Source organism: Phaethon lepturus, unplaced genomic scaffold (assembly GCF_000687285.1).
Source record: "Phaethon lepturus isolate BGI_N335 unplaced genomic scaffold, ASM68728v1 scaffold18304, whole genome shotgun sequence".
Taxonomy (NCBI): Eukaryota; Metazoa; Chordata; class Aves; order Phaethontiformes; family Phaethontidae; genus Phaethon; species Phaethon lepturus.
This window is the reverse complement of record NW_010535745.1, coordinates 69,372-96,126: the sequence shown is the minus strand read 5'-3', so window position 1 is coordinate 96,126 and position 26,755 is coordinate 69,372. Positions and strand designations below refer to the sequence as shown.

Genomic DNA, 26,755 nt, shown 5'->3' with positions numbered 1-26,755 from the left:
CCCGCCCGCCCAGCAGCGCGGCCGCTGCTGCCATAGAGATGCCCACGGCGCCCCCACTGCCATAGAGAGTACGCCGGGGCTGCTGCAGAGCGGACCGCCGCACGTCTCTATGGCGCGAGCGCCTCACGGCGCTGCAGTAGCCATTTTGGAAGCGGGTGAGGCGTGTTACGGCCCGAAAAATAAAGCCGTCCCCTCAAAAACAGTCTCTCACGAGGGTCCTTGGTGTGCTGTGCCACGGGGAAGGGTGGGGATAGGGACATGGTGACAGCCATGTGGGCAGCTGTGCCACACCACCTCACAGCACCACAGCAGGCCCCACCACCCTGCCCTGCACCCTGGGGCATGAGGTGGCTGGGGAAGCCAAGTTACGGCCCGAAAAATAAAGCCGTCCCCTCAAAAACAGTCTCTCACGAGGGTCCTTGGTGTGCTGTGCCACGGGGAAGGGTGGGGATAGGGACATGGTGACAGCCATGTGGGCAGCTGTGCCACACCACCTCACAGCACCACAGCAGGCCCCACCACCCTGCCCTGCACCCTGGGGCATGAGGTGGCTGGGGAAGCCAAGCAGAGTACAGCTGCTCTGTAGAGCCATCCTGTTAACTTTGGATAGAGCAGAGAACTGGTTTAAAAGCTCCAGTCTGGTTTAAAAGGAGCTCCTGGACCTATCCTCTTGTGTCCCTCACATGGCTGCACACCTCAGAAAGCTGACTGCAGGAAAAACAGGAAATACTCCAAATTCTGTAAACTTGAATGTTTTACTATCGCTTGAGAATTTAACTCCCAGTCCTCAAAGTTTGTGTTCCATGCAACAGAGGAGATTAAACCAGTTAAAAAGATGAAGAGATAATTAATGCTGTCAAGATAACAAAGAAAACGGGCCTTGCAGCAGCAGGCGTTCTGAACGGGTATTGATTGTGCAAGACCCTGGGAGCTTGAACCTGTGTTTCAGCCATGAAGATGGATAGGAAAGCATGTAATAGGAAGTTTCTGGACTAGTCAGGACATGTTTCAAATAATGATACCTAAATCAGGTACCTGAGTGATATGCAGGATTACAGAAGGTAGATTTTGAAGAAGAGCATAAATGGGTTTAAGAGACTGCAAGCTCTGTTACGGCTGCAACAAATTTGAGCCAGGGACAGCCTTAAGAAGGTATCAGAAAGATGATGGTTTTCGTTTGGAAAAGAGGTGAGTCTGGAGCAGAGATCAATCTCAGTTGCCTGTACGGAGATGGCTGTTTGGAGATATTATATAGAAGAGATATTGCTGAAATATTCTGTAAAGTCTGTAACAGTATTGTGCAGATTATGCAAATTCAAAATTCAGTATTTGATTTTTCCTGCATGCCTAATGTTTAATCCCACTTTTCACACTGGGTTATTTATTAACAATTGGTAAACAAAGCATTACATATTTACACATATCGTTCAGATTGGAACCTTACTTTTTTCCAATATGGAAAACCATCTATTGCTTTGTATTTTAGTATTGATTCCTGCCTTCGCATCATCAGACTTTTTGGTAACACACGTCAGAAACATCAAGGTAAGTAATCAACCATGTATGGGGGTCTCATTCTTCATAGATAAACTTCCTGCCATTTATCAACATTTGTCAGAGAGCTCATACAGTGCTGTCACCAGAAGCTTTGTGTTCTCTCTTACCAGTGAACACCAGATCAGACTTGGGACTCAGACTGGTTTACCTCTAATCAGCCTCATTTTTTAATCAGCTCTGAGGAAGCTCTCCTATCTCTCTTTTTAAAAGCATCACTGTCTTCTATTTTCCCTGTCATTAGCACACAATGGTAAAATGTTTTGGTGGTCTTATATTTAAATGGGTGAAACAATCGGTCCTGTCAGGGAACTGACTTTAGCACCTGTAAAACAGTGCAAAATATCAGTGAAAAAATGCCTCCAAGAAGCTGAAAACAGAGACGTAACATGGCATTCAGATAAATGTGTTCGCTATCCAAGTGGCATGGTAGAATATTTCTCAAAAGATTTGCATGCTAGCATAACATGGAATGTATCTCTATCCCTCAAAGGGGCCATTCTGGTTTTGACTGGATCTCTGAGTAAGACAGTGCTTCCTGATGTTCTGCCTAATTTTCTTCCATTAAGTTGCCAGCCATTACTAGTCACCTCAGTAAATTATTCCTCTTTCTCCATAGTTACATACTATGAAAAGTTACAGAGATCAAATCTCTTCAGGGAGCATTGTAGGTTAGTGGGTAGAACAGGACAAAATAATTTACAGTCCGTTTCTGTTGATTAAGTTATGGTCTTTGCCAAGACTTTTTATTTGAAAATCAGGATACTAACATATCTAACTTTTAAAAATTAGCTTGAGATGTATTGCAGCAAATTGGAGATGCCATGGATTCTTATTATTTCACCATTATATAGTCCAGATATAATACAGCTTTGTCCTCCTGATTACCATACTACCTGTTGTTCTCTGTGTGTCTTGCAATGCTAAAGCCTTTCTAAATGGAAAATGGCTAAAGTTCTGTGCAATGCTCCATCCATACTTGCAGAATGCTACAGGAAAGTCAGTTGGTTCTCCCAGTTTTGTTATATACTTTATGGAAATGTAATTTGATTGAAATGGAGAAGATTTCTATGTAGCGTGAAGGTTTCAGTCCCCATCCCCATCATAGCTCCTTTGAGCAAGTAGTATGCCAGTGAGCATGGCTGGAAGTTGGTCTGGCTGATGACCTTCAAGCTGTCAAAGCTGCTTTTAAAGCCACAGTTAGGTAAACACAATTGGAAGACACAATTCTGGTGAAAATTGAACAAAAATCCCAATTCAAAGATCCCTAAGTGCACTTGTACACCTTGTTCCTATGCATGCAGCTACTAAGGCTGGGAAAGTTTTTTCTAGATTAAGAACTACCCCTAGAGCTACAGATTCAAAGCATTCAAAGCACAGGTAGCGATGATGCAGCCTTCATTGTACAGCCTTCTCGTTGTGGCAGCGAGACTCCTACATAGCTCACAAGGCATAGCTTAGCTGCATTATGGTCTCTCCTTTGTGATTTCCTATTAGCATCACTTGGGATGATGAAATCTTTAATGCTGCTGTAGATTTGGAAATAATTTTCATGCCTTATTTTCGCTATGTAGTACTTAGGGATACACGCAAATACCTCGTTCAGTGTTGTGAATTCCTGGAGGTCACTTCAAGGCAACTGTATAGTCTTTGCTGAATCTTTTAGTCACACTGTGTATTAGTTTCTCAAGCTGTAAAATCTTCTTTCAGCAAGTACTGTAATGGGAGCTCTCTTTTCCCTCCCTATTTTCTTAGGACTTCAAATTTCTTTTTTCCTCTGCTCTTCCTCTCCGATTTCTGCAGATTTTTTGCACCTCTATTCTTTGCTGTTGCCACAGCAAAACAGTATTAAATAAAAGCACAATTTGTTACTGTTACACAACTGAAAACAATTCATAATAATTGGTGCAATTGACAAATATGTGGAAATACTATAGAAAGATTTTATCAAGAAACTGTAATTACACAGGTTAGAGGGTATTAAAATCTCAGTTTAGTCTAGAATTGCATAACATATTTTTTAATGGGACACTATCACTTTCTGCCCACATCGCTTAAAATGACCTTGGTGTTAGTGAGGTCTCTAGCTACATCCCAGTGAATCATTAAGAATGGAAAAAAAAAAAAAAACACCACGGAATCACAGTCACCTAATCCACTCCCCTGTGCAAATCAGGGTCAGCTAGAGCAGGTAGCCCAGGACAATGTCCAGCTGGGTTTGAGTATCTCCATTGAAGATCAGCCCAAGTACAAAGCAACTAATACCTTTCACTGAGAGATTTTTTTCTGTATTCTGTTTTTCAGCAAGAATGGCAGAGTACGCCCTGAAATATTTACAGAATCAGAACAAAACTCTTTCAAAACTACTATGTAGAACCCGTAATTCTGATAAAGAATGTGTACAACAGCAATTCTTTAAAAATTAAATGCAGATAAATTATCTTTTAATTTAGGAGGTAGTAGTCAGGATTGCAGAATTTGTAACCAAAGAACATTTTTGTATTTTTTTGTATTCTTAAACCGCTTGGTAATTCCACTTCAAAGAAAAGTTTGTACCAAACAAACTGACATTTCAGTGACTTCCAGCTTTTATTTTCCCAGGGTCCATACCTCAGTTTGTGTTTTATAAGGGGAAATGATTAGCCATAATGACAGTATAGCTATAAAAAAGATAATTTCAGTTTTGGAAAGGAAGGATTTGAATTGGTGCATACTCTTATCTACACAGGCATTAAAAGAGCCCACATAGGTTTGTGAAACAGGAAAGACACACACAGAAATCACCTGTATGGCAATAACAGTTTGAAAGATGAACCTAGAGAAACGTACACAGACTTTTTGGCCAGACTCTTGCAGAAGTTGAGGAGCCTCCCCCCCCGCCCAGACCTTGCATTACCATAGATTTAATATAGTGTCTTAGAAAAAACTCCCAAATAAATAAAAAATAACCCTCTGTGTCTCAGTTTCCAACCTGTAAAACTCCTACCAGTGAAAGGTAACAAAAGCCTTAAATGTACCTGAGATGTATATCTGCCTTGATACTTTATTGTGTCTTTACCCCTCTATTTGGTGGAGCAGGTAAACATGCTTGCACAAAACGTGATCCACGAGGCTCTTTGAGCCAAAAGAGATAAGGTATTTGCAGCTGAGCTTACGGGAACTGAGTTACACAAGCTGTTATTTTAACATGATTCAGTAAGTATATTTGAAGCCTGTGCAAACTCGTTTTTTATGCTTTGATACAAACCCCTTTTTTCTTTCAAAGGAGAATTAGTTTGAAAAGACAAAATATATACCAGAGGACCCCAAACCGTGAATTCCCAAGAAAGAGATGTAACCCTCAGGACAAGATACTCTGTGTTTAATCTGATGGCAACACATAGACAGACTATACACAAGGAAGGCGTATTAAGCAGATTTCAAGTGTGTTCTTTAGTCTCAATGACTTTTAAATATAAATGGCACTGAGCATTCAAGCATCTTTTCCTCTCACTCTCTGCTTATCTCTCAGGCAGTACGTGATTGTTTTTCAGCTGAAAGAAGATAACTTCTTGTGTCACTTGAGGAAAGTACAAAATCCACAACGTTCAAAGTTTAACTTATCTTTCAAACCCACAGTAATTAAGGTGCACTAACATCAGATGAAAAACAAAAGATTCACCAAAACTGGGAATGCCATAAGCAAACTAATTGTACCTGCCTCAGATGCCTGACTTGCTATTCCCTCAGATTTACTTCAGTTTACTAATGAGGACCTTTCTCAAGCCTTCTTTCTCCTGGACAACTTCTTTTGACTTGCGGAAGCAGAAGACAGCTACATATGTGCTAAGCGATTTATTTCTAAATGCAGCTTTCCTACCTTAGTTACGATTTTTTCCCTGTTTTTCTCTTTACAGAAGCGAAATGCTGATAATGACTTGGTGAGTAAGGCTTGATTTTGTTCAGGCTACTGAGAGAGATTTATAGTGACAAGAATATTCCTGCTGTGTTCACAACATATTTCTGTGAGCTCAGTCTGAGCAGATGGATATTTCTGCAATAAATACTGACAAGGGCAGTAGTCCAGAGTTGCTTGTTTTAGGCAGTAGGACTAACTAGACAGTTCCTTCCCAAGCTGTGATGGAAACTGCTGGGCAAGGAAGGAGAATGAACAAATGATTTGCAACCTCATTGTATTTGAATAAATAGCAAAGTTGTTTGAAGTCACCTCTGTGTCTCTAGCAGACATCCATTCTATGTTGGTTTTATTTTTATTTTATGTTGTAGTTATTTCTAAGGAAAGCAAGAGACCTCATCTTTGAGGCCGATTCCACTTGGCACCTGGACTCCAGTACAGTAATGCTTAAATGCTTTGATTGTTTGGGGACCTTCTTGATCAACCAGCCAGAGATCAGGCCCACCATAAAAACCCCAAGGTTCTTTCCAGTGGTGCTTTTGCTGCAGGAAGCAGACCTTGTTGTTGTGGAGCTGCCTAAGGAGTAATATCTGTTGTTACCTATGCTTTTATATAGTCCCCAGCAACCTTATACCTGAGCATTCGAAGAAAATAACTATCGCCCTACCCATTTCCTTGTTTAAAGAAGAATGAGCTCCAGTTGTGAGGAAATTGAGAATAACATACAGTGGAATTTGGAGCCATCTGGAATTGCTTAGGTCTATTTTTAAACAAGATGACTACTTATATCCCTGCTTTAGGAGTCATCCACTCAACTGATAATTACAGTCACTAACACAGTGAGGCAGCAGCAAGTTGTTATGCTCTTTGGCTAACCATAAACAAAAGCCACAAAACAAAAAAGCAATTCCTACAATGGCAGTATCTTTGCTGTGGTGTAGTATTTTGTTAAAGAGGCTATAGTTGTAACTTGTGGAATAGCACCACAATGGCAGTGTGATAGATATCCAAGGAAACACATCTGTGCTCCAGTTTTATTGTTCGGTCTTTTCCTGTTTTGCTTTGGAGTGATAGAATGTCCTCCCATGATTTCTTTTTAAAAATACGATTATGGATGATTAACAGAGATATCAGTGTAACAGCTAGCTCCTTTTTAATTTTTTTTTTCATTTTTCAATCTATAGGTTGTCAATGGGATAGAAATCTATAGCATGAAAATTGATAGTCAAGTAACTTCCCGATTTGCCCACAATGTCATCACCAGTCAAGCTGTCAATCGTGGAAATGTGCACAAAGAAGTGATCTTTGATGTTGAACTCCCTAAGACAGCCTTCATTACCAACTTCAGCATGTGTGTAATCTTTACAATGTTGTTAGACAAGACTAAAAATCTGTGCAAATGCAGCTGGGAGAAACTGAACCCAAATGTTCATTTTTACTTTGCCATTTGATAGATTTCTAAATGCCTCCCGAGTAATTTTCTGGTACTATTAACTTAACATGCAAGATACTTCAAGAAAGGCAAACATTGGTACGTCGATAGGAAAGATGACTAATTTTCAATTATTTCTATTCATCATCATGGACCTTAGGGAATGAGGGATCTTCTCTGGAGATCCATTCACCTTTTCAGAAACACCACTTACTTACTCTGGTGTTATCAACCCAGAAAAGTTCCATTATTTAATTACCCTGATGGCATTATAGCTTAATTTATCTCTTAATTTAAAAATCATATTTGAATAAAAGACAGAAAATAGAGAGAATCAGTCCTTTACATTTGTACCTTTAGTTGCAATAATACGCAATTTTCACACCATTATGAGGTTTAATTCGGTTTAAACACATCCATGTCTGCTAATCACACTATGCCTGTTTTATTTTTAGTGAAAAGAAACAGCAGCTTTTAGGGCACAATTATTCTTAATGGATGCTAGAACTTTTATTATAGGATGAGATGAATCCCCTGTGAGAAATGCCTGTTTAATAGTGTAAGGTATCTAAGGATGAAATGTTCAGCTGTTGACAGCTACATTTGGACAGATGAGTCTCATCCAGAGAGTCGTCTTGCCGTTAGATGAGATGAGATTGTCAGGCTGCTGAAGTGTAGGAGTATGGCAGATGTAAGTAGTGTCGCTATCAATCAGCCCAGTTTTGATCTGATCAATTTTCAAAGTAAAATTTGGTTTAGATTCTCTTAAGATACTGAGCACAGAGCTCTTCCTTCCAGCTAAATTCACTGAGAAGACTAACTTCAGTGAAAGTGCTCAAATCTTGGCAATATCAGATTCCCGAACGTGCTGTTTAGCAAACCAATCAATAAACAGAGAATTGTCTATAGTGACTTTTCATGTATCAGTGCAAACCATTCAGCTAAATGAAGACTTTTTCATCTTCAGGACAATTGATGGTGTCACTTATCCTGGAATTATAAAGGAAAAAGAAGTTGCAAAAAAGCAATATGAGAAGGCTGTTTCAAAGGGACATACTGCTGGTCTTGTCAAGTAAGAATGATGTCTTGTGTGGCTATCATCCCATAGCGAATTGTGAGATTGGAAATACTTTGTTCTGGCATATTTCTGAAGTTTGTTTTTTACAGGACCAAAGAACAATCACTGAGTTATAGAGTTATTGTAGTGTAAATTGTAAAAAGGAAATAAAACTTCTGACTGTGCAGGTAGTATCTGCAATTATGGAAAGACCGTTTCTGCAGCCTTCACTGACTATATGACGTGTTGCTGGGATTAAGCTCACTGGGAAACCTGAATAAATTCTACAGTTTGAGTATTATTCTAGCAGTAGATCAAAATTCACAGGTCTTTTTACTCCTTTTTGAAAATCATACTCCACCAACCCAAACAATAAATATTGTGAAAGAGGATAAAGATACTCTTTTTCTTACCCACTTAAACACAGAGCTTCAGGAAGAAAAACAGAAAAATTCACTGTCTCAGTCAATGTTGAAGCAGCCAGTAAAGTCACTTTTGAACTCACATACGAGGAGTTGTTGAAGCGACAGTTCGGAAGATATGAGATGTTCATCAAAGTAAAACCAAAGCAGCTTGTCAAAGAATTTGAGGTAAATGGCAAACTGTATCAAATTGGACTGTAACTTAAGAGATGATAAAATTCTGTATATCTGTTGAAAGTGGAGTGCCATGGTCATTCCTGTTGGTTCACAGATGAGCTAAAGGCCCATTATAGTATTTCTAATATATCACATGGGAGTACACGCCAGTATGCTTTAGTGAAGGTTTTTATTTGTAAGCCTGACAAATTGGCTTAGCTACCAAGTCTCGAAAAGAAATGATGTATGGAAACCTGAAAAAGCTACTGTGATGCCTTGAGGTAAAATAGAAGACTAATGGCTTTTATAAATGCCTTTATAACATAAACTACACCTTTCTCACACCACCATGAAACTACATCATCTTAAATTACAGTGATACATATATTGCATTCTAGAATACTGTGGCTTTTGTGTGCCAAATCTCATCTTTGATTACCCCTCTCTCCCTTGCTAAAACCCAGCTCTAAGGCAAAATTTTTCTCCTTTGTATGCCCAGAAAATGCTGTGTAAAAATCATTACAAAACTCAGCATCTGTAAGAGTTTATGCAGCATTATTTTAAACACACTATGATAGAAGGCATGCTGAAATATAGGTGGAAGTTGGGCACAACTCACAGCTAATGGCTGGAGTATGTTTTTGAAGGACTTGAGTATTTATTGACATTTTACAAAATTCCAGTATCTAGCTTTCAAATAGGTTATATTTCTATTAAGGTTTATTTGCTTCTAGCTTTGTTTTTAACTTCTATGTATAAAAAGGCCTATTTGGCTGATGGTGTGTCCACATAAGTGTGGATTTGGACTGCCTTATGAATTACAATGGTAACTTTCTTCTGCTTTTACAAAAATCACTCTTTCACATTTGTAGTTGCCTGCTGATTCTCCTGTAAATGCCTAAGTTGATATATTGTAGGGCGATCAATGATAATGAATTTTCAATTAATATTTCAGATTGAAGTAAATATCTTTGAGCCCCAGGGTATCACTGAGCTGGAAGCGGAAGGAACATTCATCACCAATGATCTACAAAATATCATTAAAAAAACTTTTTCAGAGAAAAAGGTACAATGACTACTGCATTCCATAATTTATTTTTTACAGTTATAATTCTGAAATAAGAATGTCAGTGCTAGCAATGGAAGTGAGAGGAAAATAAATAGAGATAATGCAGTAAAGGCTTGTCTGTGCAAATGAGGTCTGAATTCCAAGCTAGCAAGTTGAAGACCATCTCCATGCAGTTCAGAAGCCACATGGCTGTTAGCATGGTACTGTACCCAAACTATTATGTCTTGTCCCACAGCAGCGGTTGGAAACCTGGCTACTGGTAAGACTATTTCTTACAGAAGATCTGAGAGTCCGTAACAAGTAGTTTTCTCATGCGTGGAAGTGGTAAAATTCCTAAGACATCGACTGCCCAAAATCCTTATCAAAGGTGTCATTCAGAGTGGAGGGCTGAACCAAGGAAGGAGGGGAAAGAAACATACAAAGAAAGCTCGAGATAGCAGCCTTCACATACCAGTTACTCATCAATAAATATATAAATATGTATGGATACAAACTAGTACCTAACCTGATAAAACAGGTTATTCTCATGCTTGTGAATATAAATATACTAGTTTTACAAAAATGCAAACTTCTTTGTGTTCTGTAGAAAATTTTCAGCTATTAAGGTCCAGATCTAATGAAGGCTTTTCTTTTCAGGGACATGTATCTTTCAAGCCAACTCTTGATCAACAGCGAACCTGTGCAAATTGCTCACAGTCTGTCTTGGATGGAGATTTTACTGTAAGATATGATGTGAAGAGAACAACTCCAGATAATTTGCAGGTAAATCTGACAGCTGGAAATTTTGAACTGTTCGAACAGCTTAGCTTGCATAGTAAAGGTCACGGAGCAGCGAGGACCAGCTCTTGCCTAGGAAAGGAGCTGAGGGTAACAACATAGCTGACAGCACAGGGGCTTTGCCAGCCAAGAGCCCACTCCCCCCAGTACCTGAGCAAGGCAGACCCAGAGATGGTAGTCAAATTCAACTGAGAGTCCAGGTTGTTGGGCAAGTTTGTGGTGACGAGGCAGCCCGAGGTCAAGGTGGGAAGTCAGCCTGCAGAGTGGGATCCTGATCAGTGGAGTCCATGGGCAGTAACAGCTGTGACACAGCTGGAGACAGGTATTCTTACAGTGTAGCTCAGGCACAGACGAAAGGCCCAGGCTTGTGCTTAAATGAAGCTCTTGGGCCCATGGATAGAGGTGAGACTAGTCAGGGCCATAAAAATCTATTAGTCCATTCAGGGGCTAGACACTAAATGAAAGTAATTTCTTCTTTATCCATTTTATCTTTATAATATCTTTTTTTTACATTTTATTTTTCAGATTGTCAATGGCTACTTTGTACACTTCTTTGCACCAACAAATCTTCCAAAGTTGCCTAAGAATGTTATTTTTGTGATAGATATTAGTGGCTCCATGTCTGGAAGAGAAATAGAACAGGTAAGTTATTACATTAGTGTAAAGTCCCAATGGAAGAGCCTTGTTGTGATGGAAGGGACATGGTGGCTGATAGTGCATATGCGCTGCTTAAGCTATACCAAGTGGTTTTATGCTGCGACCTCTTTAATGCTCAGTACCATAAGCACTAGTTTGAAGCATTACTGTAGAACAAAATTCTATAAATTTAGGCTATATTTACTTATAAATGTTACTAGCTCAAATAATTAGCTCTCAATATCAACATTTCCAGAGAGCTCTGTCACATGTACAGTTCCAAAATTAAAATGTGCAGACAATATTATGTGCATTATCTGTGTGGTCCATTCTCACTCCTCTTGGAAGCAGCAGCTCTTTTCATAAGTAGGACTCCTAATTTTAAGCTAATGCTCAGAATTTTCAGGTTTTGGTGCTCCATCAAACTATCCACACTTGGTTGCGTATGAGCTTCTCCACCAACCTGTAGCTATCCATTTCCCATTACTTCCAATTTGCCATGTCAGCTTACCTCGGTGCAAGCAACAATCCATGACGTAAGACCTGATTTTCCTCTCAGCTACAAAGATTTACCAGATGTAATTGCAACTGGTTGACTTCACTAGAGTTACTCTGAAGTAGATAGAGGGACTGGCAAGGACAAAACAAGCTCAGAATTTTTGCATGACATACTGTGTAAAAGTTAAAAATACCCAAATGCTGAGAGATTAATCATGTAAAATCTGTAAGCACCTATTTTGTTAAATGTTGAACCATACATTTAAACCTCTTTATCTTATAGACAAGAGAAGCACTTCTAAAAATCTTAGAGGACATTAAAGAACATGACTTCTTCAATTTCATACTGTTTGGTAGTGAAGTACACACATGGAAAGAAGCACTAATCAAGGCCACTCCTGAGAATTTGGATGAAGCAAGGAAGTTTGTTCGGGGCATTGACACTGAAGGCTGTAAGTGCTTTACTGGACTTGCCAATAGGTTATTGGGTACATTAATTTATCAATTCAGTCTATGAATACAATGCTACAGCTTTTTTTTTTTTTTTTTTTAATTACTGATGAGACACTCCTAAAGTTGAAATTTACTCAGAACATGACATCTATTTTTCCTTACATTTTCAAAGTCCGGGTACTTTTCTATCTAAACATCCCCCTGCTTGCAAACCCAGATCTTTCATTTTCATACTGTAACAAGATCTTGTAAGATTCCAGTGAAAAATAGGCCTTTATTTTGACTGTCTGTGCTGAAACCAAATTTCTATGTCTGCCTTGCAGTGACAAATTTACATGGTGGTATAATGAGGGGAATCGATATGCTGAATGCTGCTCATGAAGGAAACCTTGTGCCCAAGAGAAGCGCTTCCATAATTATCATGTTAACAGATGGCCAACCAAACGTAGGTAAGTTTGTGTTGGATGAAACAACAGAGTGAATTAACTAACAAAAAAATCCTCAGTTAAAATTTGCCTCCATATTTGACTTCTGGATGTTTTAATGATTTAAATATACTATACCAGCATCATACTACTAAAACAAGTTTTTGATAATGCCTCCTAAGAAATCTGAACACGACTAGCCACATTTCATTTTGTGACAATCTTATCTATTTATGAAAGAAAACTCAAACTTTTTCTGGTTTGATGCAGGCATATCAAATACTCAGGACATTCAGGCGCATGTAAAAAAAGCCATTGAAGGAAAATATGCCTTATACAATCTTGGTTTTGGCTACGGTGTCGACTACGGCTTCTTGGAGAAGATGGCGCTGGAGAATAAAGGATTGGCCCGTCGGATTTATCCCGACTCTGATGCAGCTTTACAGCTTCAGGTACAGTAATCATCACTTAGATTAGATGAGAGATACATTAATTCAGATAACTATACAGATGTTCTTATTTAGAAGTAATCAGAATCCCAATGTGTAATCTGGTACTGAGATACTCAGGAGTCTGCTGTAATCAGAATATTAGTTGCATTTAATTTTCTCCTTCCCTTATATAAGCAGAAAGTGGAAGGACAGTAAAAGGGAGATACTGTGGGCTGTGGAATAGGGTTCAAAACTTGGCATAGGGTGACACAAGTCATGGTTCTGAAGGACACTTTGGTGTGCAGCAAAATTGCTGCAGTCTTTATTTGCTCATTGCGGGGGGGTTGGACTAGATGACCTTTAAAGGTCCCTTCCAACCCATATGATTAGATCTCCCACACCTCACAGATCATGTAGTTAATGTCATGTCAAGAGAAAAGAAGGATGACAGAGCATAAAGGCTCTAGGTATTCCGTCTTTATAAACTGAATGCAAGCAGGTGTATCTTACCACACTTTTGAAGCATTCCATAGTAATGTAAGGCATGAGAACAGGTATAGGCAGTACAGAGTTTACCTTTTTCCATTTCTCACATTCCCACAGCAGCCATTCAAAAAAACCAGCAAAGAATGTAGATACTGGATTTCATTGCAAGCTCTGCCAAAATCAAATACCTAGTCTCCTTTGGCTTATGTTGTCATTTCAGTCTCTGCAGGGAATAGATCTAGAAACTTACTTTATCTAACGGTGGGAAGCTTGGGATCCCTCTTGATTAACATTGATGGAACTCATCACACACAGCACGTTGTTCTCAGATATTTTTTCTCTCTCTTAGTGAGACTGAAGAATCTGTATGCCCTTTCTCATTTCCATTATTTGTAGATTTTTAGGCCTTGTACTATGACATTTAATTGAATAGTTAAATATTTCTTCTAAAATATACTTTTAGTTTTAATTGCTGAAATAGCAGGATGTTTCTGGGTACAAATCTACCTATGAATTAAAGAAACAATGGCAGTTACATGTTCTTTTTTTTTATCCCATAGGGGTTTTATGATGAGGTGTCGAATCCCATGCTTATGGATGTGGAGTTAAACTACCCAGAAAACGAAATAGCAGACCTAACTAAAAACAGTTTTAAACATTTCTATGACGGGTCTGAGATTGTGGTGGCTGGGCGCTTCATAGACAACAATCAAAACAGTTTGACTGTAGATGTGAGAGGTAAAGGCGTAAGTATGGATTTCATTGACTTAAGTCAGGTATTTCCTTGCTACGCAAAATGTCTGAACGTTCAAAGCTGGCAATACTTAAATATTTACTGGTATTTCTTTGCCTCAGTGACAGGATGTGTCACTGCATATGTGAGAAACTGAATGCACCAAAATAATGCTTTTAAAACTGCAAGTTACTTGCCTAACTCAGTCAGGTATACTAGGGTCAGTCTGGAACAACTTTGTGCAGTGTGACTGGATTAGCTTTACTAACAGATTTTTTTTTTTTTAGTTTAGTCTCTAAATACCCTACCTGGTTCTTTCAGGTGCCAAATGATCAGTGTTCACAGACACTAGTCTTCATTGGGTAAAGAAAACTGATGGATAAGCCAGCTGAATATTTGAAATGCCTTCCTCTCAAAATAGAAGCTGACTTCTAACACGAACCAAGTGATTTAAATACCTCACCAGATCTGTATTCCATAAAAATATTTGCCCCTGATATTCAAGAAACACAACACAAACATATTATATATCATGTTATCATAAATGCTGGGAACTGAACATATATGTGAACTGCATATATGCTCCATGCACTGTGGCGTATTAAATGTACTATGTGAAATTAGGTATATTTCAAATACAAATAATGTATAATTAGTAACTTAGCCAGCATATCTGCTTGAACATGTTCCTGTATGAAATCAGCACTATAATCGAAGTTCTTTAAATGCTGAGTAGCCAAGTTGTAGTGAACAAAAATGCCATGTGAATTTGGAAACTGCATTATGTCCTAGCGCGTACACTACTAACCTTCACAGAAGCAATGGATCAAAGATCTTGATACAACACTGACAATTTCCTGGGAAAGCGCTGTGTAGGACCAGACTGTTTTTCAATTTATAAGATTTTCAGATGTGAAGGTGTTGACTTTGGGAGATTCTGGAAGTCCCTGGCTACTTACGTCCCTATTCCTAACAGGCTAATGATGTCCTGTCATATACTACACAAGAAGATGCTGAGCAAACAGCTAAAGCTTTCCAAGAACAAGAATACATATTTGGAGAGTACATTGAAAGGCTCTGGGCTTATCTCACCATTGAACAACTCCTGGACAAACGGTAATTATGCCTAGAATAACATCTCTGAACCCGTTAAGCCATCTGACTGGTGCAACTTCTAGGATGTGAAGCTGAAATTCGCATCGTACTGAGGTGCCAATGGGAACTCCTGAAAAACAGTAAGGAAAATCCCCCAAGCTGTTCTCCTCCCCAACCTCAGTATTCCTGTTTCAGGCTGCAAATTGAACAATCTTAAATTATTGCAAATATAAAGCACAGGTTTGCCTTTTTCTTGGATAGCCCGTGGAATCAGAAGTGCTCTTAGACTGTAACAAATATTCCTTATTGATAAGTTAGCTGCAGAGAAATGACTTAACTTTAAAGAAAAATATTTACTCCAGAGTTCAGTAAGTAATTTAGCAATCATTGATGCTAGGAGTCTCTACCTGTATTCAGTATTGCAGCTACAGGAGAAGAAAAGGAGAATCTTACAGCCGAAGCTCTGGATCTCTCACTAAAATACAAGTTTGTAACACCATTGACATCTATGGTGGTAACAAAGCCAGAAGACTATGGCAATCAAGATGGGATTGCCGATAAACCCATTGAAGGTATAGACATTTTCACAATTTTACTTTATTTGAGAAGCCAAGTGTTCCTTTGATGCTCCCCTAAAGAAGGGCTTTCGTGTGGGCACAGCTTTAAACATGTATCTGAAAAATCTACTTTCCAAGCCTCGCATGTGTACGCTGTATGCAAAATTGCTTTTCTCTGTAAAGCTCATTTCAGTCAAACCATTCTTCATTACTAAATCACACAAGCAAAATACTATAAACTCAAAATAAGTGTATTTTAAGCTAAATATATGTAAAATATTGCATAAAAACCACCAGAAAACCAAAAAGCATTTCTAATCTAATAATCCAGCTATATTCAGTTTAGTTCACATGACTTTCTCCTTTATTTTTCTACATATTTCTGCTTAGGGGTAGATGTAGTAACATCTCTACGTGAAAGGGGAAAATTTGCATGAGCTCTTCCTCATGCAGGATATATCAGGTTGTAAAAAGATGGAGATCGTATCTGTAAAACACAGTATTCACCTGTATTGCTTAAAGAGAAGCAATTATATTGAAAGCGCACAATTTGTTCTCAACTCCTCTGATACTTTGGCTAATTAGTAACTGCCTGCTCAGTAAAACACTGTACTTCTGTACGGTTCAGCCTCTTTAACCTGTGTGAAACAAAATGATTTTGTTCCTCTTTAGCAAAGTAAGGCAAATGCTAGCCGCTCAGTGCACCCCAAAGCCACCCTACCCCTATCGACACGTGGTGTTTGGGCCATCCTCATCAATGCCTCATGCAACAGGTCTGACAAACCTCTTGTGAGGCTTTTCAGTCTCTTCTATTACCATCCATTATTTTTTCCCCAAACCTAGTTAGTGCCCCTAAAAGCTCCTCCCAGGCTCTGTGTGGGCTCTCTGCTCTCTTCTTCAGGCATTTTGCTGACACAATTTTTGCATTATTTAATAAGTATCAGAATGGGATGCTGACATAAAAACATGTTTAATTCAAGTCGCTATACAGCATGACGAGTTTAAAGTTTACAGCTGGACTTCCATAACATGGAAGAACTTACCCAAACATCTGACGGAAGTGGCATCCACTCAGAGTGATCTTCAGCTCTTTGCTTTCCCTTTCCAGGTACTTGTAGTACAAAGGTCCTTTTCTGAACCTCTTTCCCAGAAAATCCTCTTTGTATATAGAAAGAATAGAGCAGTAATAGGAGAAAATACTCAAAAAACTGCTGCTGTGTAAGAAAATAAAATAATTTTTACACACCCTAGAGTCTAGATTCACGAATAGGATTACTGAGTCATCCAGTCAGTGTTAACAGAATGATGCAAATGCCTTGAAAACCACAAAAGAGTAAAACCAATAAGGAACATTTTGCAATGTGGAAATAGCATAACAGTAGAACAATTACTAATAGCGCTCTTGTCATATGCATAATTAATTGCAGCTTTGCTGTGTAAAACTGTTATGTAAAACATAACAGCTTTTTACTTTCAGTGTGTTTCTGTTTGATCTACAAATATTGAGTTGTATCATTGGGAAGAAATGGAATTGTGAAACACTGAAGATACCTGGTTGAATTGTCAAACAGTTTTAATTTTTTTTTCTCAGAATATGTTTTAACAGGGTCAGAATCCTTCCTGTTTAATTATACAACTGAAACTGTAAATTTCTCTTTTTCTTCCTTCTTACCTGCCCATGGTAACAGCTGAAGGTACGTACGTTTCTTATTAAATTTACTTAATATTTTTAACTGCTAGAGATGGATTTCCTGCATCACTTGGTTGATCTAGGATGCAATATTTTCATAAAATTCTCGTGAATAAATGAAGACTGTGTTATAAATAGATTAAAAACTTTTCAGCTGGGAAAGTTTGTACATACCATTTTCCGTGTGGTTCCTCCTATCTCTGATAATTGCTGCATCCCACCATCACAAAAGTTAGGCCCTGTACAAATAATCACTTTCCAGGGAGTCCAAGATACCTGTGTGTGGCAGTCATACAGACATGTCTTCATTGATGCTGTGGTTGCTTCTTCAGCACAAAGCCCTGTCTTCAGCCATCACTCCATAGCTTCAGATGCAAAAAGAGTAGAAGGCTAGAAAAATGTGGAGGCAGGTGGGTGAATCTTACTGACTTCCCAGTAGTACAGTTTAGAACAAGATGGCACAGCAGAATCCGAGAGGAGCAGGTTGTCCCAGCCCCCTCTAGAGCAAACCCTGGGCCTTTGGAGAAGGAACGTTTTTGCTGAAAAGTAGGGTGTGCTTTCTGCCTGTTCATGATATTTGCTTTGTTGCAGTACTAAATAAACTGTTTTATTTTTTAAATGTTTAGACATTTATACATAATTACAAGATTTTGGATTTGGTTTTGGTGGAAGGAAGGACGTGGGAGAGAGAGATTGTTTTTTATTCTTTCTAGCCTCTGAAATAACATTTTGTTTCATTCACAGCACAGGCGGTCACAACTGCTATGCTTGGTGAGTCATTAGGTTAAGTTTCTGAATGAAGCAGCATCTGTCAAAGGAAATTGATTCAGACAACTGAAATTACTGGAGAGATAAAAACTGCTTTTTCGAGGACTACAACTGTATTTTAACAAATAGTATCAAATTCTGCATACTGCTAAAATGTTGCTTACTACTAAAAAGCTTTTAAGGAGTAAATGCCAGTTCATCAAACCACCATTTTTTCCTGAAAACTGTTTCCCAAGAACAGAGGATGGCATTGAATTTGCATCTCCTTTGGAATTATATAAAGCAAGGGACCATGATGTCAGCACCCGTCACTAAGTTAATATGTTCAGTTACTTACACAAAAAGAAACTTTTATTCAAGAGAGGGAGACGACAAAGGACCCTTGAGATTGCTGGTTGGGCAATCCTGAAACTGGGAGAGTTAGATTTAAGTTCTTGCTCTGGAGATTAGTCTCAGTCTCTCTCTCTCTCTCAGTGTCTGTCTAGTTTTCTCAGGCCTTCATTGAAAAGACTTTAATTCACTCTGGGAAAAAAGTTTTCAAGATGTTGCCTTTCCTTGCTGATAGACAGCTTAATCCTTAAGTCCGAGACATTTGTGTCCTACATATACGTTACTTGGGCTTTGTGGAAACCCTCAAAGCAATTTAGACTACAAGTGAAATCTGTCTCTATCCTGAAGCTTTGCTTGATTCAAAAGGGGCACAAACTGTCATTCCACGGACTATATGCTTTAAAAACTAGGATGGCATTAGCAATTTACCTAGCATATTAACTTCCTGACATCTTACATGTACTGTGCAGATAGTGTGTAAATATTCCATTTTGATGTGAGTTTCTGTCACATTTTTTTTTCTTTACCCTCTGCAGCTCCACAACTATCTTACGTACATGCGGTACACCCCACATGGTATACTAGTGGTGAGTAAGTATTGTCTGCTTAGGAGAACAGAAGAGTGTATGCAAGACTAAAGCACACAATTCTTATGAGTCTCTTAGATAATTCCCTTCCACAAAAGCAGCCATTTTTTCTTTCCAAGGGGCTAGTATTTTAATTTACTTTAAACATCTCTAAATGTTTTTTAAAGATCAAGCCACTGAGGTTATATATGGTCATTTTCTTAGTCCTCCTTCCCATTGCTAGGCTTTGTGTAGGTAACTGCCTCTTCTCTATTCAGATGAACGTCCAGCCCTCAGTAATGCTTTCACGGCCCTCAGAAACAAGCACTTAGCAGCGGCCATCCTGAACCTACAATCCATGTGCCAAATTTGGCAGTGGTCGAGAGACACAGGATATAATGTCATGTACGTGGGAAAGATGAGGGGAAAAAGGATATAGTTCACTTTGGGAGATGGTAGCTGCTTCCTTGGGACCCTGCCGCTCCTTTGCAGGGTGGGCTGGACTAAGCTGGGCACACAGCTTGTGCAGGGACCACTTCCTGCTGGTCCCCAGCATCAGCAGTTCCGTTGCCACAACGTTAATTGTTCATGCAGAACTTTGAACCTGTGTATCACTAAACAAATACCAGTGATTTGCCTTTACAGTTGATGGAGATCCACACTTCATTATATCGGTGCCACAGAAAGACGACGCCATTTGTTTCAATATCAATGAAAACCCAGGTGCTGTGTTAAATTTAATAAATGACCCAGTTACAGGTGAGTTTGAAATTTGTTTAAATACAGTAAATCGGAATACTTATAACAAAATGTCTTATTTTTAAAGGCTATTTCTCTCTTTTATAATGCACAAGCTTTTTTCCCAGCAAAGTTAATAGGAGTTCCTGTAGCTGCGATGGGGTCCTATTACCATGACTGCGTTTTCACTTCTTGGAGCAAAACGAACTTTTAAACTTTGTTTGAAAACCACTGTGAGACTTGAGAGACAAGCAATAAAATAATCGTTAGGTTGCCATTTCACGGAATACCTGGTAAAGAGAGACCGATGTCACACAGGCTATTTGTGCCCATCGCAGACTCCTTGTGCTCTAGGAAATACTAAACTTTTCACAATAAAGTGATTGTTGTCTTTGTGGAAATCCACAGAACAGCCCCCTGGGCTTTATTTGACATTGGCATAAACATGCACGAGAAATTCTGATCTGTTTTTCAACTCGTATTTATTTCCTTGAGTGGTTAAATTTCCATGACACTCCTGGACATCAGTTGATCAGGTCCTATCTATAAAACAATACTTGATGTTTCCTTTTTATATTAGGCATCACAGTCAATGGAGAACTCATTGGTGATAAGGGAGCAAATAGTGATGCAAAGATCCAAAACACCTATTTTGGAAAACTTGGCATTGCAAATAAGCACCTGGATTTAAAACTGATAGTAACTCCTGAAAAAATCACAATTCAGAATGGCAATGAAAAAACAGGTTTCACCTGGCTTGACTCAGTCACCTTGCAACAAGAAGGGTAAGGCTTACAGAAAGAATATCAGGCTCCTGTATTACTTTCTACACTTTTTAGTGTTGATCAGTAATAAACTTTTAAGATTTGTTGTCTGAATGTACAAAAGAAACGGATTCAAGTCCTGCTGGATTCTGCTCTCTACTTTGTTGTGTAACTGCTGAATGATTATTCGTAAATTCCTCTGCTTGGAATAAGTAAGTGAAGAACTTTCCCTGATTTTCTATTACTATGACTAAGGTAAAACTAGGTTTGGTACTGCGCATAATGCAAGGGGGTCTTGCAAATACTTAAAGAATAACTTCAGACATAGTGTGTAAAGACATAATCATGTGCTGTAAACAATCTCCATTTTAAGAAGTGGAAATTGTGATAATTATAGAACAGGTACAATTTGCCCTGTCAGCAGGTGTATTTTTCATGAGATTTATCTATTACAGAATCATTTATACCTGTGCAAAAGGAAGTTTAGAAAAGGAATGGGCAGTGTCTCCTCCTCATTTACATTTTCATTGTGTACCTGGAACAAAATGACTACCTTCTCAAAGCATGGCACTGCAACAGAAAGAGCACCAGAGCAAAACGGTTATTCATACAGCATGCTTTTTTATTATGATAGCCACATTGATGATATCACTAACACAATCAGAAGCAGATCTTCTTTATCCTAGCACTAACCTAAACATGTCAGGAGTTGTCTTTTCTGAAAAACAAAAGGAAAAGTTGCCAGGTAGGATCCAGGCAAGGAAGTGATGGTTTTATCAATAACATTTTTATTACTGAGCATGAGGTGCTGTATCTACATATCGCTAACCTATCTGTGATTAATTGTGCTGTTATAGGATGAGTTTTGGTAGAAACATGTTGCTGAAAAGCTTAAAGGCTAGGTAGGCTTTTACAGTGTAATTTAGTATGAGTCTTGGACTGTCTGTGAACACACACAGATTCACATGGACCAAACTAAGCAGAGAAACCGCTATTTTAAAAAACACTGAGCAATTTATAAAGCCATGTTTGTTTGTTGGACATGTTTATTCTTCTCAGGTTTCTTCTCATGGCTGTTAACTCTGGGAAGCACAATGTCCTAAGTCAAGTTTTTCTTTTTTTTCTCAGTTTAACTTTGATAATTAACAGAAAAAAAAATCTGGTGCTCTCAATGGGCAGTGGTGCCTCGTTTGTTATTGTTTTGCACCAAGTATGGAAGAAACATCCTCTCCACCAAGATTTCCTAGGACTGTATACATTGGAAAGTGATAAACTCTCTGAACAGACCCATGGATTATTAGGTATGACTTATTTTAGTGTTTTCATGCTTGTCTTTCCTTATGAGGCTACATAATTTGTAGACACAATCTCATATTTAGCCTTTCTGAACTGAGATAGCGGGGGAAACTGAGATGACATTGATTGGCCGTATTAAGATTTCTGACAAAATATTCTGGGCTCAGATTTTATGCATTATCTTTTTATAAATTCCTCTGCTGCTGCTGAAATCATTAGCATCCATTGTCCTCACTGGTGTCTTTAAAGCTCTTTATCCTGCAAAATCCCACCTACAGATTTTTTTTTTCTTACTACACTATTCCTCCAGTCTCTTGGATGGTTTGACCTCTCCTTTCATCTTACCACCTAAAGTACAAGCACTCTGAGGAAATATATATGTTTAGTCAATCAAAATTTGCCAAACCTCAGTTAGTGCATCCTTGTAAGAAAAGTTGTTAAGGTATATCTTGATTTACCAGCATATATTAAAATCACAGAATGCTTTGTATCAGCTAAGATTTTCCTCATGTTAGCTAACATTCTTTAGTCTAGTAGCAGGCAAAGTTGGTAATTCAGGGATGAAAATTTTGATGCCGTTGAATCCTGTTTTCTGCCAGTGTAGTGGGTTTGGTGGTGTGCATTCTCTGTTGGAACATATACAAGGTAGCAGCCATTTTCCCTTGCCTTCCAATTTTCACTTACCAAATCAGGGAAGAGCAGCAAACATTCATTTTGGGTCAGTAAGTTTATTCATTGTGGAAAATAATGAACTGCTGTGAACTTACTCTTCTCAGTCTTGGTGTGCACTTTGAGACCCAAGGAGAGTGAGCCAAGGTATTAGTGGTAGCACATGTTAGGTCCATGTGTCGTGGGAAGTGCTGTAACAAAACAGAAAAAGAGCAGCATAAGGATGGAATGTTATTTGTGCTCTACTGCTCCAGTCTCCTCAGGCTACAGTTACTCTGCTATGGTCTGAATTTCAACTAGCAGGAAAATTGCAAAAGCCCACGTGATGTGTGTACACCATGGTACAGTTCACCGACTTACACTTCTCATCGCTGTTTTCATCATCTTTGACTTTGCCTCTGTACTTTGCTGAGTAATCTAAAAATCTGTGTTCATTATAGCACTCAAAGCACCAGCAGCATCCTGCACCAGCCCAGACAGGGCAGAAGTGTACGAAAGCTAATCCTAGCAGGAGTGTGAAAATGCCGTAGATGTCTTGCTCTGAGCGTAATCACATGCAAAAATTGCAGAGATCAACACATTTGTTATTTGATCAAAAAAAGCTAAAGACTTGGAGAGTATGTAATAAATACAACTAAATTATGAGACACAAAGTGAGGATATCTTGAAGAATATCTAGAAAAGACTGATTTTACTGTGCAGTCAGAAGTTGGAACTTACATCTAGATGATATGCATAGAATTCTTGTTTATGAAAAGAAAATAATACCATTGGCATATGTTCAGCCTTACCTGAAACTTGGTGTTTGCTTGTCCATTCAAAACTCTGAGGGGACATGGAAAAAGCATGGGAATGTAGAAATTCTGTTTGGTTTGTTTCTATTACAATGTGTGCAGCAGGCCTGAAATGGTAATTTTGGCTTCTATTTTTAGGACAGTTTTTCCACCCTGTTGACTTCACCATACTTGAAATTCATCCTGGGTCTGATCCCAAGAAACCAGATGCCACAATGATTGTTAAAAACAATGAACTGACAGTAACAAGGTAAAAAACAATTAAGTCCTTAGCAAAGACTTAGGAAAGATTACCTCATCAAAGTGCAGTTTCTGCTTCGATACTCCCGTGACTGTATTTTCCCTTTCAGGGGCTGGCAGAAGGATTACAGAAGAGATCCTGAGCACGGCGTTGATATTCCTTGCTGGTTTGTTCATAACAATGGAGCTGGGCTGATAGATGGTGTTCATACGGACTATATTGTTTCCAGTCTGTTTTAAACAACTACACCTTCCTCCAAATTCATGGGTATACACAGTATTTGTCTGAAAGAATTATATTTTTCAGTGTTTAAGAACTATTAAAAATACGTAAGTTTACCATGTTTGGCAATGCCAAGATACAACATATTCTCACAGAGAGTTTTTACTGCATATTTGATCAAATTTAAGTGCTAAACAGCTGTTCTGCTTGTGTGCACAGATGTCACTCATCCCCTGAAACATCCTCATTTTACTGAATTAATTTACTAGTTTTAAAATTCTGACTTAAAATTTGATTTTGTAAAACATAACAGAAATATTCTAATCCAATTTTAAATCAATAACTGAGTGTCAGGAGTGATTTAAATAAAAGCATCAGTACTTAATGCCTTGTTCTGTTATTCCAACAGCTATCAATGTTTTAATTCTGGTTTCACAAAGCCAGATGCATTGTGAAATTCCACACAAGAGGACAGAGGACAGAGTAGTGCGTATTTTGGTATAATTCAGTAGTACTTAAAACCACCTGACCCCTGGACTGCAGCGTGCTGTGGGATGGTGCAGCACCATCACTCAAAATCCATCCAGGACTTCTGTATTTTAGCATTTTAATTTGAACCTAACTTTTGAATGCCCAAATCTTTATAAATTAATTAAATACCACAGTTCCACACGGCACTCAGATTTAAGTAGTAATAGCTGTCCAAAAGGGCAGTATCTTTTTCTGTGTAGGACTCTTTGCTGAAATGCCATTACCGTCTTCCAGTAAAATTCCTTCCTCTGTTCCCATAACAGAATTTATGTCTGTAGTTCAGGGCGAGAAGCATCCCATTTATTTATATATTCATTTTGTACTGGAAGAAATTGTAAGCTATTTGTTCTAAAGCAAAAAATTAGCAGATTTCTTTCTTAATTCACGTTTTCTTTTAATCAAATCAGCCATAGCAAGGCAACTGTGGTCTCACATGGCAAAGGAGAAAATTTCCCTACTGCTGCACGACAAGGAGAGAAAGTCAGCTGGAATGCACACACACATGAGGAAAGGGGAGTGCAGTGGGAAAAACAGAGATGACCGAAGATGTGAGGGGTTAAATTGAAAGAACAAAGGTAGAGGTGAACAAAAACGCAACAGAGAAATCAAAGAGCTAAAAAATAGAGAAAAAATACACTTACTGTTAAATTTATGAGAGACACGGGCCTTTTCAAGGAACAAAACCCTTTACTGAAAGCAGAAGTTTTGTAGAAGAAAAAAGATCAGTATTTGCAAGGAGGGGGAGTGTCACCGTGGCTCTGCCTGCTAAATTCAGACAGAAATGATGAAAGAAAACAGTGGTTTCTACAGAAGGTAGTAAGTTACTGAAAAATGAGGAAGGCAGGGAGAGAAATAGGAAGGAGTGAAAGAAGACCAGAAAACTGAAACTAGTAAGGTTAAGTTTACATGGTTCTGAATTTTTATTCTAAGAGAATGAACTAGGTAGAATGGAATGGAATAAAATAAAATTAAAATAAAATAAAATAAAATACCATGATCCATTTTGGATCCTGAGATAGGAGCTGTGGGACTGCCCATCAGGGCTGGTCCTGTACTCACTTGCTCCATTAAAACCAAAAACCATAGCAGCGGACAGCAGATCTTGACCTACCTGGCTGGCAAAGTTTAGGCGCAAGGCAATACAGGGCACCGCCTGAGCCAGAGCTTTCCTCTTTTATTTATGGGGATGAGGCAAATCTCCAGAGGTGGCAAGAGTCTTGTCGGTTGTGACTGAACTGTCAGACAGAAGTTGACCTCAGAGGCTGTACTCGCTTTTGCATGGCTCCTGTGGCAGCCTGGGAAATTCCCACCTACACTGATGGAGATAGAAAAATCCCCTTTTAATATGCAGTTCTTCCAAGAATTCTTGTGTAGGAGATAACTCCAAATGTAGCTAAAGGTAACAATAAGGGGAGAGAGAAGTAGCAGACAGAGGCTTACAGCTAGAGAAAAATTTTAGTCCTACCGTCGACTGGTACAATGCTGGTTAAAAGAGAAGAGTGTGAGGTGAGATAATACTGTGTATTCTGCATCGGAATTAGAAATGATAGAATGCAAAATATTCACTACTGTGTCTGCCTTCAGCTTCTTGAGCAAGGGAAGGGAGCGTAGGAAATCGGAACCTCAACACAGCGTAGACAAATTGGATGCAGCCCAGAGGACAGGAACAGCTTTGCAGACAAGTTGTAGGAAGCAGGGGAAAAACCCCAGCTATGTAAGAGGTTGCTGCGAGGAAGCTGACGTCTGGTCTCTTCCTGACTATCAAGGTGAGCAGGACCTGAGGAAGGGTGAGTTGCATCAACAGGGCAGCAGGCTGCCTGGGCTGTCTGGGGAACCTTGGGCATCGCAGGTTCCAGGGGACGGGTTAGGAGAGCGGCTCTCGAGCACGGTTTGCGCACATTTTGAGGGGATCGGCTGAGGGATGCCCTCCAGCCGTGCCTCGCTGCTCCCCATTTCAGCGCTATTTGCTATCCCTGCGGTTGGCAGGCGGGTGGAGGAGGCAACGCGCAGACACCCTGTAACAGAAAGCAGGGAAGTTTTAGTTTAAAAGTCCACTGATAACGCCCAGCAGCCACAGCATGTAATTCAAATACCAAGTTCATTTATAATGGAAATAATCTCCTGCTTTTCACATTGGTAACCTGTTAATGAGGTGGCAAAGCAAGAAATCTGGTGGTTCCAGTTTCCAGATTCCACATTGTCTGCCGGGTAATTTGTCCAGCCAACTCTGCATCCCCAAATCTGCATCTCGAAAGCACAAGCAATTCACACAAGCGTATCTTGGCATCATGTCTACACAATTTTTTTAAAAAACAGGCTTCTAATTACATAGTTTGCTTTATCTTACTGACTTTGGCAAGAAATTGATTCTCTTTTAGTACACTGCTTTAAAATAACATGGTTTTTCCAGTTACTTATTATTGACAGGATAGAGAGCGACTTTTGTTAAACCTTCTGCAATGCTGGCATA

At 39.0% G+C, this 26,755-nt stretch overlaps 1 protein-coding gene across 1 annotated transcript; it reads left to right on the top strand.

Moving 5' to 3' along the window:
• Positions 1 to 1,493: 1,493 nt before the first annotated feature.
• Positions 1,494 to 23,771, top strand: ITIH3 (inter-alpha-trypsin inhibitor heavy chain 3). The gene is made up of 21 exons (XM_010285960.1): positions 1,494 to 1,545; positions 5,451 to 5,474; positions 6,634 to 6,800; positions 7,849 to 7,953; positions 8,366 to 8,528; positions 9,472 to 9,582; positions 10,222 to 10,347; positions 10,888 to 11,004; positions 11,780 to 11,948; positions 12,273 to 12,398; positions 12,645 to 12,826; positions 13,852 to 14,037; positions 15,001 to 15,140; positions 15,537 to 15,691; positions 17,365 to 17,370; positions 19,001 to 19,051; positions 19,676 to 19,789; positions 20,349 to 20,553; positions 21,661 to 21,833; positions 23,430 to 23,541; positions 23,642 to 23,771. The coding sequence occupies exons 3-21, from the start codon at positions 6,661 to 6,663 to the stop codon at positions 23,769 to 23,771; spliced, it is 2,511 nt and encodes an 836-aa protein (XP_010284262.1). The 5' UTR covers positions 1,494 to 1,545; positions 5,451 to 5,474; positions 6,634 to 6,660.
• The last annotated feature ends 2,984 nt before the right edge of the window (positions 23,772 to 26,755 follow it).